The sequence below is a fragment of the Notothenia coriiceps genome, unplaced genomic scaffold (assembly GCF_000735185.1).
Source record: "Notothenia coriiceps isolate Sejong01 unplaced genomic scaffold, NC01 NC01_scaffold00030303, whole genome shotgun sequence".
Lineage (NCBI taxonomy): Eukaryota > Metazoa > Chordata > Actinopteri > Perciformes > Nototheniidae > Notothenia > Notothenia coriiceps.
Genome location: NW_011363004.1, coordinates 1 through 14,880, shown reverse-complemented (window position 1 = coordinate 14,880; position 14,880 = coordinate 1). Strand labels below are relative to the sequence as shown.

Here is a 14,880-nt window from a genome sequence, read left to right as displayed (position 1 = left end):
GTGTCAAAAGAGTAACTTCTATTTCCTTTAATTTTTCATTTCATCAACAGACTAGTCCAACGAAATAAATTGGACTCAGATGATGTAACAAATGTTGACAATGACACTTCAGTTGTATTCTCAACTGCTCTTGAAATACACTTACATCAGGGCTGTCTGCGACTGAGTCATGATCAAGGAACAAACTCTTAACATGCATCACAACCACAGGCGATTACTCTCCTTCCATTAGTGTGAGATTATAAGAGGTGTCCCAGTGAGCAGAAGTGACTGTCCAGTTTGTTTAACCGAGGCCAGTCATTCTTTTGGTAAAGGTAGAGCTGGGGATAAGACAGGAACCACAGATTGGACAAATGTACTCTGCACTGCTTGACCCCTCTAGCCCTTGGTCTCATTTATTGTGCTCTCTGCTGCCCCCCTTGGCACTTTTTTGTGAAAGTCCGTGCCAGAGAAGCTCCTTTCTTTAGTTCTAACAGGCAAGAGACTGCAGATTTAAGGCAGTGGTATAAACTCTGCTGCGTCCACTTTGATTGTTGCACTTGAAGAACCAAAGACACACAGGCGTTATCCCTTTAGTGGAATCAAAGGGGCGTAGAGGAGGCCACATGACTTGTTTTTCTGCAGCCGCAGAGTCTAGTTGTGGTCAGGCTGTCACTAGCTCCCTTGTCTTCCTCCCTAACTGCTCCTCTGCGTCCCTCATTTCCTCCCCACCTCCCTGCTACTCATACACCCTGAGCCAATCTCACAAAGGACTGAGAGGGAGGAGAGCAAACAAGCCGGTGGTGGTGCAGAGAGGGAGGAGTGAAGCACAAAGACATGGAGATGTAGCAAGTAGGGGAAATGAGGTTCAATCTGAGGCTGTTATGCCTCTAGGACCAAATCATGACAGTCCAGTGTGTTTGCTTGCCTGTGTGACTGTTTTCATCTTTTGGTGTGTTTTATGATAGCGTGTTTGTGTGGGTGTTAATGTGCTGCTGAATATGTGTGTGTGTGTGTGTGTGTGTGTGTGTGTGTGTGTGTGTGTGTGTGTGTGTGTGTGTGTGTGTGTGCACGTGCACGTGCACACAGACTCAGCTATGGCTGGCTCTGCGGCTCATCACACGCTACAGCCAACTGCTGATTACACAGCACTTGTTTTGTCTTCGCTCTACCCTGTTCTGCACCCATTATCAGCCCGGGAGGCTGCGCAGAATTAGAGAGCTTTGTCTAACACACTGCGACTCAACTCAAGTTTCCCTCTTCAGCTGTTTTCTCCGTGGCTCCCCGCTGCAGAGGACACCTCTGCCGGGACTGAGGAACGAGGAAACGGTCAGACATTAGAGTCAAACACTTGCTTGCTCATTCCCTTGATCTCTCTCTGGGGCTCAAGCCTGTTTACCCAGACTGATGACATTATGACAATCAAGAGGGGATCAGTTCCGTTCCACTTCCTGTCCGGAGGCTCCCTGGTGTGTTTTTGGATAGTTTGGCATGCACAGCTACATCGCCTCACTGATTCATTAGAGTCTCCCCGTGATGTGACTCCCCTAGCATCAGGCGAGTGTTAGTGGGCCATGACTTATTGTTTCAATGAGGAGCTGATGAGTTGACTGAAGCTAGCACTACGCCGTGTCATTTGAAAGGCAATCATGTGAGAGCTGATTACACAGCAGATTTAGACAGTCGGTGTCCATTTTCTATGAAGAGTGGTAGTATGTTTTCGAGCCAAGGACAGGCAAACTGGGTGTGCCTGCTCTCTAAAGGAACTGCAGGAAGGACAACTCAGTGGACAGATAGCAGATTTCCTGTCGGGTTGCGAGGTAAACAAAGAGGGGGAAATCTGTTTGCCTAACCTAGGCCTAGGGAGGTGTGTGGCGCAGTGGATAGAGCCTTGGTGTTGGGATCAGGGGTCACAGGTTCAAACCCCACTGCAGTCAGCATGTCGTTGTGTCCCTGGACAAGACGCTTCACCCCAAATTGCTCCTGTGGGGATTGTCCACAGTACTGAATGTATGTAAGTTGCTTTGGATAAAAGCGTCTAACAAGTAACATGTAATGTAATGTAATGTAACCAATGTGTCTTTACAGCACACATGTTGTGCTTGAGAAATAAATGATCCGTTTTTTGTTGAAAGATTTTGGTCCCATGAGTCCTGGATAAGCTGGTTTGTCCTGGTTTGTGAAGCATGACGGACTCAGGTTGTTTCTCCTCTCCTGCTCTCTGTGGGCAGCCTCTCAGTCACTCAATGGGCACCAGAGCAAAATAAACTTGTGCACAAATCCAATCAAACCCCTACTCGTTTAACCATCAACCAAGCCACATTCCTGTGGTGCATTTAATTTGTCTCCTGTCTGAGCCCCTCTGCTCTCTCAGCACTGCAGCGTGGAGTCACAAAAGCAGCCAAGCATTGACAGGTGCTTCTGATTTCCCTCCATCACACCTAGCATCCATTGCAGTACATGAGCTGAAATGTGGTCAGACTACTGAGTCAGCCTTATACCGAAGTTTATGGGAAAAAAGCGAGTGTCTCAAGTCAAGTCAGCCACAACACTCCACAATGCTTTATGGGCTCTTTAATGATTGACTGTATTAAACCCTATTTCTCTCCCTCTCTCTCTTTCCACAGGCGCTAGCAGCCAATGCAGGCACAGGGTTTGCAGTGGCCGAGCCACAGGTGGCCATGTTCTGCGGGAAGCTCAACATGCATGTGAACATTCAGACCGGCCGCTGGGAGCCAGACCCATCCGGAACCAAGAGCTGCGTAGGAACCAAAGAAGGCGTGCTGCAGTACTGCCAGGAGGTGAGTCACTGTGAAACATTTCTAATCTCCATCATATCAGTTTCGGAGGAATGGTGATTCAAACACCAAAGTCAGTCAGGAAAGGGAAGAAGAAAGTGGGTTGTTATCATATATACAACCAATACAACTAATTTAGGGAGGACTAAGGCAGGAAGTCCTCACTATAGGCCTATACAGATGTGCCATTATCATTGGTTTATTTTATTATATGAGATTAGTAGTTTTTGTCATGGTTCAAATAAAAATAGAATCCAAGAGCATGAACCGTAGGCAGGTTTAAAAACAGTGTTCAAGGATACAAAAATCTATGAAGACAAACAAAGTACCATAGGGTTAGGCAGATGCTGAATCCATAATACAAAGGCAAGGTCAAATATAAATTAAAAAAACTGGATCAGAAACAAAGGGGCAATGCTGGAAAGCTAACCGAATGGCATAAAGACAATCACAATGAGCAGGTGAAGCAAATGCAAAGACGGGAAGGCAGCAGAATACATTCATAAACAAACTGAAATACAAAACCATTGAAAAATATGTAATATACTTCAATCTAGTCGAGTCGAGTTTGAAATATAAAGACCCATATGCTGTGGTTGCACTGGCTATGTGCTGCTGTTCATAGTCATTACTCCACTCAGTAGCTTGCTACCTTTCTAGCTAATCATGCTAACAAAGGCCCTTCAAACCAGAGCCATCGCCTAGGAAATGTTATACATGCAATTGACTTTAGAATGACATGTTGGGAGATACACTTACTGAGTTGAATAAGAAAATATATGTAACTTTTTTTCTGCAAGCTAAAGAAAAGCTGTATAGCAAAACATTGGTAAGCAAACTATTCTAGTAATTCCTTACTTCAGAAGCTGATAAATATTTATTAATTTCACTCCCCACAAAAATAATATATATTTGTTATTGTTATTTATTAACTATAATGCTAGAACTACTATTTAAACAAAGCTGACTAATTGAAAAAGAGATAGCATGATAGCCTTTCTAGCAGCCGGGCACCTTTGGTGGCTTGTGACAACACATGAATTATATTCATATTCAAGACCCTTGCTGAAGTAGCGCCACATCCCCTAGTTAAATAACTACTATATTAAATAAAGTGGACATTATGTTAATTGGTGAACTTGAGAGGTGCTAGCAGGAACATTTAGTTACATTTAGTCAAGCTAGGCTAGCCGCTTTTGTACTTTAAAAAAAAATGATATTGAGATGAATTGTATACTAAGTTTGGAAATTCAGTTTTCATTTCACCGGTAGGCCTATTCATCATGGGAGAGGCTATTGAACTGTTCTTGAGAGACAGACATTACTTACAGTGCAGTGGGTGGCATTTTAATTAGCAGGCTCTAGCTGCTAGCTGTCTCTACATAAGGGCTTGTTTTTTTCCAGACATGGATATCCTCTCTCTCATTTACTTCTTCCTACTACGGTATCTCATAAGCAAAGATGCTGCTGGTAATATTGCCATGGTTTATTATGTGGCTGTACAAGAAAAAGCAGACTGTACGTTCTAGATCAGCCTTCCCCACAAGCTTCAGTTGCATTTATTGATGACATTTTGATGGCATTTGGGGAAAGTAAGTTGTGTGCTCTTTCATGGTTGAGCAGATGGTATCTAGAGAGCATACAGTGTGGATTAAAGGCTCCCATTGAAGCTCCACTTATCCCACCTTCTCTCTCCTGCACACACAGCATACTAATTGTTTGCTTCTTCTTCCAACAGATGTATCCCGAGCTTCAAATCACAAACGTGGTGGAAGGCAACCAGCCAATTCGCATCGAGAACTGGTGCAAGACGGAGAAGAAGGTGTGCAAAGGACACGCCCACATTGTGGTGCCTTACAAATGCTTAGGTAAGCTTGTGCTCTAATAACGACTTGAAGGGCTTGGGGAAATCACTTAGAGGACAGTAAATGGCCTTCCGTATCAGATGCTCTCCACTGTCCCCACCCCCTACCCTCTTCCAAATTGGTCCTCCATTTATCGTAGAGAAAGGAGAGATTATGATACATATTGGCTGTAGGCAGTGGTGACATAGAGCAATATCAGAGTCTGATTCAGTTGACTAATCCTGGCCTTGAGCTGCGGATAGAGCAGATCCAGGCTGGATGGGAGCTAATGTCTCTCAGAACGGATGGCTAAAGGGGGGAAGCTATTATTGCTGGGGAGGCTTGTTGAGCAATAAAGCACAATCTTATTTCCCCCCTCAGACAGTGGCCATAAACTCACACAGACACACAGGGTCAGTGAGAGGGAGGGCTGTGGGGAGGCCGGCTTTATTACTCCCCATTTCTCCATTCGCCTGTGCCGTCATCCACACCTCTCTCGCTCCTTTGTCTCCTGCAGCATCACTGTAATCAGCAGAGGCAACATGGCTGTGTTCTGGTTTATTAAATGTCAGATGGAGCCGCAGACTAAGCAGGCCACATGTCTCTGAGCTCCCCAACAAAACCACAGCATGCTCCTGCTGCCTCTGAGGATTGCAGTAACAGAGAAATACAGTTCTGAAACAAGTCTCCTCTCTATGCTTGTCCAGATATGTCAGGAAGGAAGTAAATACCTTCTTCTATGCCGCAAACACTTCCCGGACACCATGCCTATGTCCGAAAGCCTTTTTGCTGATTGAGTTGTATCTCTTTCCCGGGATGAAAAAGCCATTAGGAGTCGCACTGGACTGTGAAATGGGCGACCATTCAAGAGCATTTTTGGCAAATGCAGAGAGGAGGCTTTTGGGAAATTCATGGGACAGCAAACACCACAACCGGAGTTGGCTGCCCTGTGGCTGAGACAGGAATACAGATGAGAGAGCTTCACATGCAGAATCAATCTCCAAAATGTTTCTGCTCTCATCCTGAGGCTGTTTCCCTCTGACTACCTGCCGCACTCGATGGCCTCCTTTTCTACACAGGCTGTTGCATCTAGCTACATCCCAAAACCTCTCATTGTGATTCAGCAACAGTGCCATTTAGTTAAAAACAATCTCATTACCTCTTCTAGAATAATTAAATAGCTGCACCGCTTGTTCTTGCACATTTTTTGTCATCATAGTTAAAGGTCTGCGCACTCATGCCTCATCAAATTACAAAGGCCGGCTCTGCTGGCTTGCAAATGAGGAGTCTGAACGGGGAAGACAGATGGAGAAGGGGAGATAGACATAAGGTGTTGGCGAAAGGAAGCTATTGAGAGGGCTTCTGCTTAATTATGTAATGGAGCGTGTTAGGACCTTAATTTGAGGACTCTGATCATATGCTACGAGCCACGGCATTCCTCCTGCACCTCACCTCGCCTCTCCAGCCCACTGTTTGCCAGGCCTCTCGATCATATTAAGTGGAATGAAGAGCGCCTTTGAATTATTCATTCTGGGTGTTTCTCAATCTCGAGTAAAGCTGCTCCAGAGCCACTATTTCAAGCATACTACTTTATCGAGTGCCACCGAAGGACTGTTCCAATGTCCAGTATACTTGGAATTCTACCGAGCCCGGCGTACTTCGTTTGGAGAAAGTCCGTGGCTGCATCTGTGTAGACTCCGCGGTCTTAAAATCCCCACAATGCTTTGCGCACGGACCAATTTCCCCAAATCTGTGGCGGAAAATGTAAGGCGGGGCCTCTCATATGACACACACCTGCACACTTGCTAGCCTGTTCCACTCTTCAAGTATTCTTGCCTCGCTTCTGAAGCAAGATGCTCGGCAGACAGGTGCTACCAAGCAAGCGTACTCGAGATTGAGAAACAACCTGTGTGTGATGTTTACATAGTGTTCCAATGTTCAACTTTTGAAGCTGAGGTGGAAGCGTCAGCCAATCAAATCCCGTTTATGCAAATCTGACAGTAGAAGCACTAGCCAATCAAACCGCGTGCAAGCTGGGAGTGACATACCGCAGTTCATTTTCTATATTCCTAACAAAATGGAGGAGAAATTAGTTATTGCGGTAGCAAATCACCCGGTTCTTTATGACCAGTCCCTATTTACTTACCGGGATACAAACCGGAGGAACCAGGCATGGAGGGAGGTGGTAGAGACAGTGGGTGAAACTGGTAGGTTTTCGCCTGTTTGGGGATTTTATATCCAGTTTACTTCGTTTTAACATTGCTATTGCTTTGTATGTCGGGGGCGGGAGATTCATGTGATTGGTTGTTGGTCGCATTGCTCACAAAAAATCCCCAAGCTTCAGATACGCCCACCTCCAATATTTTTTTTTTGCTGCTGTGTGGACGTACCGTTATAATCATCAGCGTACATTAATTATGGTCCAAGCAAAAAGCAATGAAATAGACCAAAGGGAGGTGGGCTATATCTTGGAAGGATGTGATTAAAAGGGCCAGGCCAGAACCCATGTCAAGTTAATAGGTTAATATGAATAATGCAAAAGGAAGGAGCTCAGTGTAGAAAGAGAGGGATGGGTTATGCTGTATCCCATCGCTCCACGCAGAGGCTCAGCCACAGAGCCACAATCCCTCCATGTTTCCCGTCCCCAAACAATGGCTCTGCAAATGAATGTGATGTGTGTACCATGGCACTGTAATCCCTGCAGCATGATGTCTTTGTCAAACAGCACAGGATTATTTTAGAGACTTTTTTATTATTATGTCTAGGGTGGTGAGAACAGTCAGTGGCAGATGTGTGGCTGTGGTGTTGGTGAGTGTGCATGGCAGAGTATCTGTTACACAAGACCTAAATGTGGGAGGGAATTCAGCTGCTACAACGCAGGCTTCCAGATGAAACATAACATGTTTCCAAAGAAAGCCTTTTCTGTGTAAACACCGATTGATATAGATCTTTCTAAAGGCATATTCACATTTAATTTATGTCGCTTTATATACACTTCTTTAACGACTATTGCTCAAGGTAGCTTTTACATTTATTTGAGGCATGTTAAGGCTTATTCTGAGCTACTTTCTACCGCATGGAAGTATTTTAAGGACGTGTTTTGACGAGAAGTGGATTTGAATTAGTAACATTTACAGACATGACACATACTTTGCCTTTCCTGTTAAGTAATTCTGTTTATTCAACAAAGGGAACGGCACACCATGACGACTCCTGATATCATTCTTGTGGTCAATAAGTTGATAAAAGATACAAATTCAGGCTTGTTTCCGAGCACCACTCCCTTGTCTCTATGAACTTTATTGCTTCTGGGATTGTTTTACACATGAGTCTATACTTAACACTTATAGTTAAGTGATACAGAATTGGTTAAGGCGAAAGTTTCGCAATATTAAACTATTGCCGAAAAACCATGAGATACAAGCAAATCTTGTCTCCATTATGTAAGTTAAACCACCAGCTGCCTCCTGGCTTTAGTCATGTCTCCCTCATGTAACCCTTTCATGGTGGCAGATCAGATTTCTTCCACTTAAAAGGCACAATCCATGATGCAAATGTAAACAAAAGGGTTGCCAAAAAATAAAAGCACAACAGTGGAACCTGACAGTAGGGCTGCTCGATTATGGCAAAAATCATAATCTTGATTATTTGGGTCAATAATTGATATCACGATTATTAAAAACAATTATCCATTTACTTTGAAAACATCAAATTATATTGAAAAAAAATGGAACAGTATGTTTTTAATAGTTGATTACCCTGAACTTTAAGTATAATTCAACTGAAATAAATAAATAAATAAAAAATAAATAATCGTTTTCAAAGTTCAAGGTTCTTTATTTATCATACGAACATAGCTACAGAGTAGTTATGTCGATGAAAATCTTAGGTCACAGGCTCCTCCAACAGAGCAACACAATAATACAGAAAAACAGAAAAATATAGTGCAAGTAAATAGTAAAAAGTAAATAGAGAAGAAAAATAGTTGAAGTAGTGAAGTAGTGCTATTTCGATTATGTTGTTTTCATAATCGTTGCAAGCCCAAATCGTAATTGCAAGGGGGGGGGGGGTTTGGGGGAGAAACTTATATTGGAGGGAACTTAGGGATGTTAGCCTCTGAAGACCATGTACATGCACCAACACCCATGCAACACACTATAGGAAAGGGAAGACCCAATATAGCATTATAGGGCACCTTTAATATAATAAATTCAAGATGTAATCATTTATCGCTGTGAAAATGTAATTTTCAGATCTCACATTGATTACACTAAATGTCATTACAGCAGCCTTTCTTTGGAAAGTCCTTGAAACACAATAGCCTTGCCTTCAAGGAGCACATCTTAGTTTGTGCTTAATTTAATTCACCACCTCCCAGGGCTGAAAGTATCATTGGTGTACTCTTACCTTCACACTGTCCGGGGACTGGAGAGTGTTAGCCAGGGTGTCTGATAGACTGGAGGTTAAAGAAAAGTCAGATGAATAGAGTACGTGAGAGGAGGTCACAGAGAAAGAGGAGTGTATACTCTCATACACACACACATACAGGTACACACACACAGAAACACACTGAGCAGGAGTGGTTGCGAGGCGCAGCTGCTCTCCACACACCACCATCCATCACCGTCCCCTCCAAACCAACCCTACCCCACAACCAACCTGTGAGTGTGAGAGAACGAGACAGAGAGAAAGATGAAATGAAGAGGGAGTGTGTGCAGGCTATAGAGCTGAAGATTACTGAGAGTCTGTCTCTCAGTTTCTCTTGATGTGAAGAGAGGAAGACTTTAGATGGAGAGATGTGTTACTGAAGTAGCAATACCCCAATGAAAAATAAATATATTACAAAGTAAGCTGTGCATTAAAGATTTCACTTATGTAAAAGTAAAGAAATATAAAAATCAAAATCCAGTAAAGTATAAAACGTGAAAGCACTCGTGCCGAATAGCCACTTTAAGAGTGTTATTTTATTCCATTATTCTGTCCCATCTAGTCGAGATGGAGGTGATTTCAACGTCTTAAGGGTTTAAGGCAGGCTATAACAATGCTTTATATTTTAAAGGCAGGTTACATCTGAAGTATATTTCAAAATCTGCAAAGAAGCTATTCTAATAAATACTGTACTCTCCTAAATGTTGTGAATTAAACAAAGTAGTTAAATAATAACTTGAGTGTTTATTATCTAAATTGTTAGAAAAAACATCAATTACAATTTCCTTGATCCCAAGAGGACCTTCACAGTTCAAAATGAGAATTTGAGAAATCAAATGAATGTCAAGCGTTTTCACTGTAATGATAACATTGGAAACTCTAATAGCTAAACACACCTTTTCCGGCTACCATCAGTCTTTTGTCTTTAGTATATAATCACATTTCTTTCCTGGGATTTGAACAACTATTATGATTTATTAACCTACCAAATATACATTCAATATGCTCTCCAGAAGACACCAGACTCCATTGACAGTAACACGCTGATTATTGCAAAAAAGCCTTTTACTCATTAAACTCTCACTCTGGTTTAAGGTAACAAAGGCCATCTCCTATTTTTTAGTGGTGTAAAAAAACAGAATATACATACTTAATTTTGTTGAAAAAGGGGTATATGTATAGAACTTAAGTAAATGTATTAACTTTCCCGGGTTGTTTGCACAAATCACAGGGAAGCAGCAGAATGGAGGGATGGGGTGGGGGGGGTTGTGTGAGGGGGTGTTACTGTATCTCCTGGGCGGAGATGAGAAGCAGCTGCAGAGTCCTCTGCTATTTCAAGCCTCTCCTCTTCCTATCCTACCCTCTCATTTTCCAAAACACTGCTTTTTCCCCCTCATATGAAGCCCTCCAGCAGCTCTGCCTCAGGCCGAGGTCGTGACAAACCGCTAAACGACCGGTTATAGAACGACTCCCAGCCCTGGTCGTGAAACCTTTACACCTTCATTGTCGTTTTCCCATTCCTCAACCACTCTGATGTGGACTTAAACCCTTTATTCATCCCTCCTTCTCTCCTCCTGGCTTTCCATCTGCTTCTGACAGCAGCGCTTCTACCTGAGCGACTCGTCACACTGCCAGCCAATCAGCAGTCACTGTCCCTCTTAATCATTCTTATGACCCCCGCACCATATGCTTACAGGCTCATGGCTTTTCCACCTGCGACTATTCATAGGAATTCACAAGATGCTTTTCATGTAATTTATTTCCCCCAGATCTGCTTTTTATCACCCCGTCCTATGAATAAAACATCCTTCGAATTGAATTCATCTTGCAAATGATATCATTGACCTGCAGGAAGTGTCGGGATGCCTTAAAAGAGTCACAGTGTGAAACCAGATTTTCTGCACTGCCATTTTGATTGCATTAAAGAGTTGCAGAAGCTGTTTGGGGATCAGGTGCACAGGCAGATGTTCCAGTGTCAAATGGCCTTTCGGTTATACCGCTGTCATGAAATGTAAAGAACCTGGCAGCTATGAATTATTGATGCATGAATTTCTCTCACTCATCTCATCAGCTATTCCTTTTTTAGTCCCTCTAGTTGATGTATTGTTCCTAACCCTGCCCGTTTTGTTGAGCAGTGACCTTTTTCTTTGTAGACTGATTTGAGGTGTGACTAACAGGCGCATTGGTCCGTGTGATTTGATGTTACAGTGGGCGAGTTTGTGAGTGACGTGCTTCTGGTTCCAGAGAAGTGCAAGTTCTTCCACAAGGAGCGTATGGACATGTGCGTCAGCCATCAGCAGTGGCACGGAGTGGCCAAGGAGGTAAGGAAGGAATGACTTCACAGGAAACAGTGGTAGGCTGTATCCGCGAGATGGCAAAGGGAAAATCATATGGGAGCAAAATAACAAGTCTTAATCATTCATTTAAAGGTCTCCTATCCTCTCATGCAAAATGCACTTTTTGATGTCTTTTATATATAAATATGTGTGTAAGGGAACTCACAAAGTGTCAGAAAACAAAACCCTCTCTCTTTTCCTCCATACTCAAATCTCTAAAAACGGGGGTACAACGGTGCTGATCCAGATTTGCGTCCGTAAGACGTAATATTGGAAATGTGGGCTGGCTTGACATCCATGGCCCGATCAGAAACGTTGATATCAGAAACAATGCGCAACGTGTTTTGGAAGTAAAATGGTCTTTGTTTACATTAACAAGCATCGCTAACATTCAGAGCTAACCTGTACTGGAGAGAGCATGTGTATAAATGCAGGATATATAAAAAGGAACTCGCCTTGTGGTAAACCCGCAAGAGAAAAAGTATTTGAGCTCCATCCTGTTTCAGAAATAATCCTTGAAGTGGTTTTGAACGTGATATGGCGTTTCATCACGGCAGTATTTAGCTGAGTATATCAGGTTAGAATTCTGAGCAGGCATAAACTCAGATTTCCCCCCCCCTCCCCTTTGTTTTTGTTTTTTTAAAGCTACGGACCCCGAATCAGCCCTTCTCTAACAGGCCTGAGATAGAGGGGTATGAGGCATGGCTAGAATGGGTGATCTGTTTGGTATTTTGAGCAAAACACTTCATAGACATGTTTTTTATATATTTGTATATATCTGAGACCTATAACATATTTCTTATAATAGGAGACCTTTAACAAATGTTTCATGCCCTCTCCCTGTCATACTGGTCACCTTTTTATTACTGTCCAATCTCTGCTCCCTTATATCCCTCCACCTGTCTCTGAGGCCCTCAGATCACAGGCTGGCTGGGAGCCCTCACATCTCAGTTGCTAATCAGATTAGTGTTGTGGTCGTAATGCAGCTAATCCCCCCTAGGCAGCTCCAGAGCCAGCCCTCGGGGGCCACTCTGACCACGACAGTAGCAGCTCATGGATCACATAAACCGTCTGCTCCTGCCTCATAACTCTTACTCTCTCCCCACACGCATCACAAACGCTCGAATCAGAGTCTCATTCGCAGACACAGATAGTGTGACATCCCGAGGCGCAAACAACCCACATTCAATATGAAATGTGTTGCAGCCAAGCAGTAATTAATCTCACCAGTTGGAAAATCTGGGTAAGAAAAATGACTCAAAAATTGATCTCACCAACTGCCACTGAGATGTTGTTAAGCAGGGTGCATAATCCTTGCTGCTCCGCTGGAGTTTCATAGCAGACATCAGTTGCTCTGAAATGACTCCATACCTCCGAGCTGCTACACAGCATTGTTGAGAAATAGCACATCAGTAAAAGGACTGCGTGACTTTTTCGAAGTGTGGCCCATTCATCATGTTAGTACGTATGTGCTAGATCTCAAATCAATATGGCTATATTCCGTAGGGGGATAGATGCAGGGCCTCCTCGAAGTCTCAAAGTAAAAACTGGTTTCACATCTTGGCCTTTTATACACCTGAAAAGTTTGGTGAAATAAAGTATAACAGATGCTGTCTTAGTATAAGATCATACATGATAGAAGTATTACACAATTACATTTGAAAGTCATATACAGGCACAATAAACAATTCAGTCATTATGTCATAAACTCATGTCTTTTTATATTTTCCAAACACTTTGATAAGGCTGGCCAAAATTAGAAATGGTCCTAAAACTAAGGACCAAATTAATGTCAAATCTCAACAAGCTTGCTGTACAAACTGGAATATGCTCAATATCATTACATTATTTATTTGTATGTGTTGATGTTGAATATCTTCTTGAATAATTGTAATACTTTTTGGAAAAAGTTATTTCTGTTGTGCATGCATCGCTAAAAGGGATAAGAGGAAATCATTATTTCCTTTTTGCTGCAGAAAAACTAAAATATTTGGATTTGTGGAGACGTAAACAAATTGTGAAAATCTCATTTGTATTTAAATGTTGTCAGGTTTTGATCTTCAATCTACAGTATATTAAAATAAATCTATCAACCTTACTGCAACATGTCAACAATATTATGTTCTCCCCGTGCGACTAGCATGCTCCTCCATCTGGCATGGGCCTCATTGTCAATGTAGTTCTTAACTTTCCCTTGATGAATGAAGGTCAAACTAATGTGATCTTGTCTAAGTTGAAACTCTAAAGAGGCCTAGAGGCTGCTTCTTCATCTCCAACTCTCCTCCTTCTGCTCCGTCAGGCCTGCTCCAAAAGCTCCATGATGCTGCACAGCTACGGCATGCTGCTGCCCTGCGGCATTGACAAGTTCCACGGCACCGAGTATGTGTGCTGCCCCTCGTCCCGCTCCGGGGAGGCTGCTCCACCTGCCATGCCCACCGAGGAGGACGATGAAGAGGAGCAGGTGGAGGATGAGGAGATTGACGAGACCGACATGGAAGAAGACTACGCCGTAGAGGACAGGTGAGCAGTCTGGGGTTGTGTGCACCATCGTGGCATGTCTTTGAAATATTACTAGCCCAATATCCACGAAGGGCAGATATTACTGGCCACCTGGATGAATTAAAGTGCCGTGACATTGACCTATGCCTTGTTTGATAAATCACTCCCCTTCCTGGCTTCCTCCACCTTCACTCAATCACCTCCGCCCTCCCTCTTCTTCCTCTTCCTCAGTGAGGCACCGGCTGAGGAGCAGCCCACACAGAAGGAGGAGCCGCTGGACGAAGACGAGGAAGAGGAGGACGAGGAGGAGTATCACTACGTCTATGAGGACGAGGAGGCAGACAAGGAGGACGAGTATGAGAAGAAGGAGAGCCGCAAAATGCCAGAGAGCCAGGACGAGGACAAGACTCTGCAGGAAGTGAAAGGTTTGTAATGAGCTGTTTTAAATTATAATGCACCCTTCTAACTCCCCCTCTCTCTTATTGGCTCTTTGCCCACCACTTAAATATAATCAAACCTTTTTAACTTTTACACTATAGGCAGTTATGCGTAAATCTAAGTCAGACTGTAATTAGATAAGTGTATGCATCAGCAATGCCCTTTCCTCAGCTCGCAGCACTTCTGTTCTGCAGTATCAGAGTACAAGGACAAATCATCCTGCCTCATTTGTAGCCAAACTGCTGCCATTTGCTTTAGGATTTGCTCAAATGTTTGTGTTTGTTATTGAGACTGGAATTAAGTGCTGCCCCTAGTGGCCGGATGATCTAACGAGCTGTCCCCTGGCAGCGGTGTGCACCCTGGAGGCTGAGACCGGCCCCTGCCGAGCCTCCATGCCCCGCTGGCACTTCGACTTGAGCCAGAGGAAGTGTGTGCGCTTCATTTACGGGGGCTGTGCCGGCAACCGCAACAATTTCGACTCAGAGGAGTACTGCATGGCCGTGTGCAAGCGCCTGAGTAAGTCTCACCAGACCGGGGCTGGTCCGACAGCACCCCCTC

At 43.5% G+C, this 14,880-nt stretch overlaps 1 protein-coding gene across 1 annotated transcript; it reads left to right on the top strand.

Annotated features, from left to right (window-relative positions):
* Positions 1-2,591: 2,591 nt before the first annotated feature.
* On the top strand, positions 2,592-14,870 carry LOC104959490 (amyloid-like protein 2; the record flags this gene model as incomplete). Its single annotated transcript, XM_010787392.1, has 6 exons — positions 2,592-2,780; positions 4,516-4,645; positions 11,258-11,370; positions 13,685-13,905; positions 14,116-14,309; positions 14,671-14,870. Coding segments are annotated over 6 exons (1,047 nt in total), but the record flags the coding sequence as incomplete, so codon positions are not given.
* Between the last annotated feature and the right edge of the window lie 10 nt (positions 14,871-14,880).